This window comes from Neoarius graeffei, chromosome 28 (genome assembly GCF_027579695.1).
Source record: "Neoarius graeffei isolate fNeoGra1 chromosome 28, fNeoGra1.pri, whole genome shotgun sequence".
In the NCBI taxonomy this organism is placed as follows: Eukaryota; Metazoa; Chordata; class Actinopteri; order Siluriformes; family Ariidae; genus Neoarius; species Neoarius graeffei.
This window is the reverse complement of record NC_083596.1, coordinates 48046083-48052302: the sequence shown is the minus strand read 5'-3', so window position 1 is coordinate 48052302 and position 6220 is coordinate 48046083. Positions and strand designations below refer to the sequence as shown.

The following is a 6220-nucleotide window of genomic DNA, read 5'->3' as shown; positions in this document are numbered from 1 at the left end:
GCCCTCCAGCGAGAGTGTGTTGGATCACGCCTGTTCCACCAGTTATGTGTCTGAAAACATTGCTAGAGTGGCCAGGTTTAGTCCAGATTTCTGGATGTACAAATGTTGGTCAAATGTTTGAGTAAGTGGACAAGAACGGTATTAAGATTTTTTTTTTGAGACAAACAGGGTCTTAAAGAAATCGCCAAACTGTAAAGTGGTTCTCTAAATGCAAGATTCTTGAATTAGACACTGGACCGGCTGAGGGCCATTCCTCAGTGGTAAACCAGTTTATAACCCCCCCCCCCACACACACACACAAATGTTCAATTTAATTCCTTTAGAGGAATAAACTCATTACTACACCAGTCTTCCAGTGGAAATGGGCGTTTCTGATTTGCATGTTCTGAGTGTCAAGTTTTTTGACAAGGACCAGATACACATCTGTACTGTCCCCCCTGTGAACTTTCTTCCTGCACTGAGATTGGATTCCACACCATCTGACTCAGTTACCACCACGAGCTGTTTATTGTAAAGATTAAGAGACCGATCATCAGAAACCTTTACAGAGGGACTTTCCTTAAAAGAACAAAACTAAGACACCTGTACAAATCAATGTTTCAACTTCATTTTACAAAAAACAAACCAAAAAAAAAAAAAACTTGGGCCGATGCCTTGTCTAGAACCAGAGCAGCCATGAAGAGGAGGATTCTGGGAGACGCACAGACAAGAACTCCTGGCCTGAGCCCAGTTGTGAAGTGTTACGGGGGGGTGAGCAGTTCGTGGGTGCAATCCACCGAGCTGCTTGAGAAACACAAGGTCACAGAGGTCAGTGTTTGCTCTTTTTGGATTTCTTGTGCGAGCGGTGTGGAGATCGGGACGAGGAGCGTCTGGACCTGCGCTGTGGCGATGGAGAACGGGAACGCTTGGACTTCCGCGGCGAACGGGAACGTGTCCTAAATGCAGAGATCCAGCACATTTATATTCGTCCACACACTAATATAATATGTAAGGAATAAGACAAGTGGTGTGGTGCTGTTATAGGAAAATAACCATCGATACAGTGGTATGACGCAGGGTCACTATGAAAGGACATCTTGAAGTGTTTAATCCTCTTAGTGTTGCTTGAAAAGTTGTGAACCCTTTAGAATTTTCTATATTTCTGCATAAATATGATGAATGACCCTTTATTTTCACAAGTACCAGCGAAATTAACCGTCAACCTGTCCGTACATATACACATACATACAATTGACACAGGGAGAGTAGACAAGACAGGGAAGGGGAGGAGAAAAAAGCAACCCCCACACTATGCTCCTGGGGGGAGTGCAGTGTGGGAACATTAAGAAAAAAGCACCTCAGCACAAAAATAACAGTACACTTTACTCGAGGGGGAAGGGGGTGAGGGAGAGGGCAGAGGTATAGGTAACCCAGCGCAAACAAGCAGTCTGGTCCTGCAGCCAGATGGCACTTACCGACTTGTCATACTGGGGGTAAAAGCGGTGACCGCGGGAAGAGGGGGAGGAATACGAGAGAGTCTAACAGCAGTGACCTCCGGGGGGGGGGGGATTGTTGCCCCAGCAACGGTCTTGACCAAGGCCAGTGCTGTCTGAGGGAGCCAAAAGCAGATAAGATTGGTATTGTTTGGTCTTGGGGCGAGTAGACGCATTCCTTTACACAACTACTCCGTCCATTCTGGTCTCCGAATCGAATCCATTTTCCTCTGCAAAGCCAAAAGCTTCTCCATGATGTTATCCATGTTGCGGTTCAAGTTCTGAATAGCCACAGTCTGAGTGCCGACAGCTCTGCCCACCGCTTCAACCATGTCGGGCAGCTTCATGGGGCTGTGGACAGCGGTCACCGTTTTCTGATTTCCTCGATAAACCAGGGCAATGCCTAATCCAATCAGCAAAAGTCCTGTAATCATGGTTCCGAATAGGTAGAGGTCTTCAATGTCCTCCACAGAAAGAGCCGCCAGGCGCACGACCCGCCACCGCTCCCACACATCCATCATGTAGCCAGCTGCGAACGTTCCGGCAGGACAGGCCGGTTCCCCTGAACCCAGGCTTCTCGTCGAGAAGATTGTGTCAATTGCATGAAGAGACCAGTTTATCAATTCCATGGTTTTTAGTTTGAAGAGCAGTATGGAGAGAGTCTCTCAAAAGTATAGACACTAGACAGACGAGACAGGAGAAGCAGGGAAGATAAGGGAAGGGAGAGGCAGAGAAATGCGACCGCCTTCCGCGAGAGCATCATGCTCTCTCCGTGACCGAAATATGACCTAAAACATTAGATTTTCACACAAGTCCTAAAAGTAGATAGAGAGAACCCAGTTAAACAAATGAGACAAAGATATACACTTGTGTTCAAAATAATAGCAGTCCAACACGACTAACCAGATCAATCACTGTTTTTGGTGGAAATTATATTACTACATGGCAAATAATTTACCAGTAGGTGTAGTAGAGTCATAGAAAACCAACAGACCCAACATTCATGATATGCATGCTCCTGAGTCTGTGTAATCGAATAATTAAGTGAAAGAGACGTGTTCAAAATAATAGCAGTGTGGAGTTTAATTAGTGAGTTCATTCTGTGAAAAAACGTGTCAGTCAGGTGGCCCTAATTTAAGGATGAAGCCAGCACATGTTGTACATCCATTTCTCTCTGAAAACCTGAGAAACATGGGTCGTTCCAGACATTGTTCAGAAGAACAGCGTGCTTTGATTAAAACGTTGATTGGAGAGGTAAAACGTATACTGTAAAGAAGTGCAGAAAATGATGGGCTGCTCAGCTAAAATGATCTCCAGTGCTTTAAAATGGACAGCAAAGCCAGAGAGACGTGGAAGAAAACAGAAGACTACCATTCGAATGGATCGAAGAATAGCCAGAATGGCAAAGACTCAGCCAATGATCAGCTCCAGGGTGATCAAAGACGGTCTGAAGTTACCTGTGAGTACTGTGACAATTAGAAGATGCCTGTGTGAAGCTAATCTATCAGCAAGAAGCTCCCGCAAAGTTCCACTGTTAAAAAAAAGACGTGCTGAAGAGGATACAATTTGCCAAAGAACACATCGATTGGCCTAAAGAGAAATGGAAAAACATTTTGTGGACTGATGAAAGTAAAATTGTTCTTTTTGGGTCCAAGAGCCGCAGACAGTTTTTCAGACGACCCCCAAACACTGAATTCAAGCCACAGTACACTCTCAAGACAGTGAAGCATGGTGGTGCAAGCATCATGATATGGGAATTTTTCTCTTACTATGGTGTTGGGCCCATTTATCGCATACCAGGGATCATGGATCAGTTTGCATATATCAAAATACTTGAAGAGGTCATGTTGCCTTATGCTGAAGAGGAAATGCCCTTGAAATGGGTGTTTCAACAAGACAACGACCCCAAACACACCAGTAAGCGAGCAGCATCAGGGTTCAAGACCAACAAAATGAAAGTTATGGAGTGGCCAGCCCAATCCCCGGACCTTAATCCGATAGAAAACTTGTGGGCTGACATCAAAAATGCTGTTTCTGAGGCAAAACCAAGAAATGCAGAGGAATTGTGGAATGCTGTCAAATCATCCTGGGCTGGAATACCTGTTCACAGGTGCCAGAAGTTCTCAGAAACCGTGGTTATACAACTAAATATTAGTTTAGTGATTCACAGGAATACTAAATCCTTAAGATTTTTTCAGTTTATACAGTAAATATTTGGAGTTTGTAATGAAAAATGCAGACACTGCTATTTTTTTTGAACAGCCCAATGTTCATTTTTCTTCATTTTCTGTAAAGTAATTAAAATATTGATACATTTTTCTTCATGTTTTGATGTAGAATATAATGTGCAGTGTTCCCAATGCATGGAAATAAAAACTATTATAAGGATTTTGAGCTTTACTCACGTTTTTAAACACACTGCTATTATTTTGAACATAACTGTACTTGGTCATTTATTTATTGAGGAAAACGATGCAATATTACATATGAGTGGCAAAAGTATGTGACCCTTTGCTTTCAATATCTGGTGTGACCCCCTTGTGCAGCAATAACTGCAACTAAACGTTTGCGGTAACTGTTGATCAGTCCTGCACACCGGCTTGGAGGAATTTTAGCCCATTCCTCCATACAGAACTGCTTGCTTCCGGTCCTTCCACAACATTTCCATTGGATTAAGGTCAGGACTTTGACTTGGCCATTCCAAAACATTAACTTTATTCTTCTTTAACCATTCTTTGGCAGAACGACTTGTGTGCTTAGGGTCGCTGTCTTGCTGCATGACCCACCTTCTCTTGAGATTCAGTTCATGGACAGATGTCCTGACATTTTCCTTTAGAACTAGCTGATATCATTCAGAATTCATTGTTCCATCAATGATGGCAAGCCGTCCTGGCCCAGATGCAGCAAAACAGGCCCAAACCATGATACTACCACCACCATGTTTCACAGATGGGATAAGGTTCTTATACTGGAATGCAGCGTTTTCCTTTCTCCAAACATAATGCTTCTCATTTAAACCAAAAAGTTATATTTTGGTCTCATCCGTCCACAAAACATTTTTCCAATAGCCTTCTGGCTTGTCCAGTTGATCTTTAGCAAACTGCAGACGAGCAAAACTCGTCAAAACTGTTCTTTTTGGAGAGCAGTGGCTTTCTCTTTGCAACCCTGCCATGCACACCATTGTTGTTCAGTGTTCTCCTGATGGTGGACTCATGAACATTAACATTAGCCAATGTGAGAGAGGCCTTCAGTTGCTTAGAAGTTATCCTGGGGTCCTTTGTGACCTCGCTGACTATCACATGCCTTGCTCATGGAGTGATCTTTGTTGGTCGACCACTCCTGGGGAGGGTAACAATGGTCTTGAATTTCCTCCATTTGTACACAATCTGTCTGACTGTGGATTGGTGGAGTCCAAACTCTTTAGAGATGGTTTTGTAACCTTTTCCAGCCTGATGAGCATCAACAACGTTTTTTCTGAGGTCCTCAGAAATCTCCTTTGTTTGTGCCATGATACACTTCCACAAACATGTGTTGTGAAGATCAGACTTTGATAGATCCCTGTTCTTTAAATAAAACAGTGTGCCCACTCACACCTGATTGTCATCCCATTGATTGAAAACACCTGACTCTAATTTCATCTTCAAATTAACTGCTAATCCTAGAGGTTCACATACTTTTGCCACTGACATATGTAATATTGGATCATTTTCCTCAATAAATAAATGAACAAATATAATATTTTCTCATTTGTTTAACTGGGTTCTCTTTATCTACTTTTAGGATTTGTGTGAAAATCTGATGTTTTAGGTCATATTTATGCAGAAATATAGAAAATTGTAAAGGGTTCACAAACTTTCAAGCACCACTGTACACCACAGCAATTTGCTAACTCTGACATCACAAAAAAAAGTATAACTACTTATTTATTAAAAAAAAAAAATCTGTTTAGTTGCAAAAGCTTCAGCAGTGAAGAAAAGCAACACTAATGGGACAAAAACTAAACTATCACTATGATCACTGGGTTCAATAAAATTTCAAGCAAGAAACATGCTCCGTGTGTACCTCTCTCTCTTGTCCTCTCCTTCCCGGCTCCGTCCCCTGCTCCTCTCTCGGTCCTCGCTCTTCTTACTCCTCTCTCGATCCCTCTCCTTGTCCCGCTCTCTATCGCGCTCTTTCCCTTTGCTCTTGTCCTCGGCTCTCTCTCTCCTGTCCTCCTTCTTCACCTTGTCCTTCTGCTTGCTCGATGACTTCTCCCTCTTTTCCTCTTCGTCCTTATCGAACTCCTGCGGAGAGGACGATGACTTTAACAAAAAGACAGTTTGTAACAAAAACAAACCAATGATCATGAGTGAAGAAATGTTCTGATTTAAAAAAAAAAAAAAAAAAAGACAGCTGATCATGTTTTTATATATATATATATATATATATATATATATATATATATATATATATATATATATATACACACACACATACACACCCCTACCTTCTGGAGCAGTTTGTTTCTGTAGTGTTGAACTTGCTGTTGAAGGCTCATACTGGATTTCTTTTGCCTTTTCCCCGACTCCAACTCATCCTGAAACTTCATCACCTTCACCTGACACACACACACTAATTTAATATATAGATTTAGGTACTGCCTAAAACCGGAGGTCCCATCTGTTTCTGGGTTGTAGAATTTTCTTATATCATAGCCAGCCTCTTATTTCTTTACCAGCTAACACTGGCCACTAGGCGGCGTGTAAGGA

At 42.3% G+C, this 6220-nt stretch overlaps 1 protein-coding gene across 2 annotated transcripts in view; it reads right to left on the bottom strand.

Moving 5' to 3' along the window:
- Positions 1 to 483: 483 nt before the first annotated feature.
- Positions 484 to 6220, bottom strand: part of zgc:163098 (uncharacterized protein LOC100037380 homolog) — a 35934-nt gene continuing 30197 nt past the window's right edge. For both annotated transcript variants that reach the window (XM_060912460.1, XM_060912461.1), the window contains exons 22-24: positions 5959 to 6069; positions 5535 to 5755; positions 484 to 935 (exon numbers count right to left, since the gene is read on the bottom strand). In XM_060912460.1, the coding sequence (XP_060768443.1) occupies positions 809 to 935; positions 5535 to 5755; positions 5959 to 6069 (459 nt within the window). In that variant the 3' untranslated portion in view covers positions 484 to 808. The remainder of the gene's footprint in view (positions 936 to 5534; positions 5756 to 5958; positions 6070 to 6220) is intronic.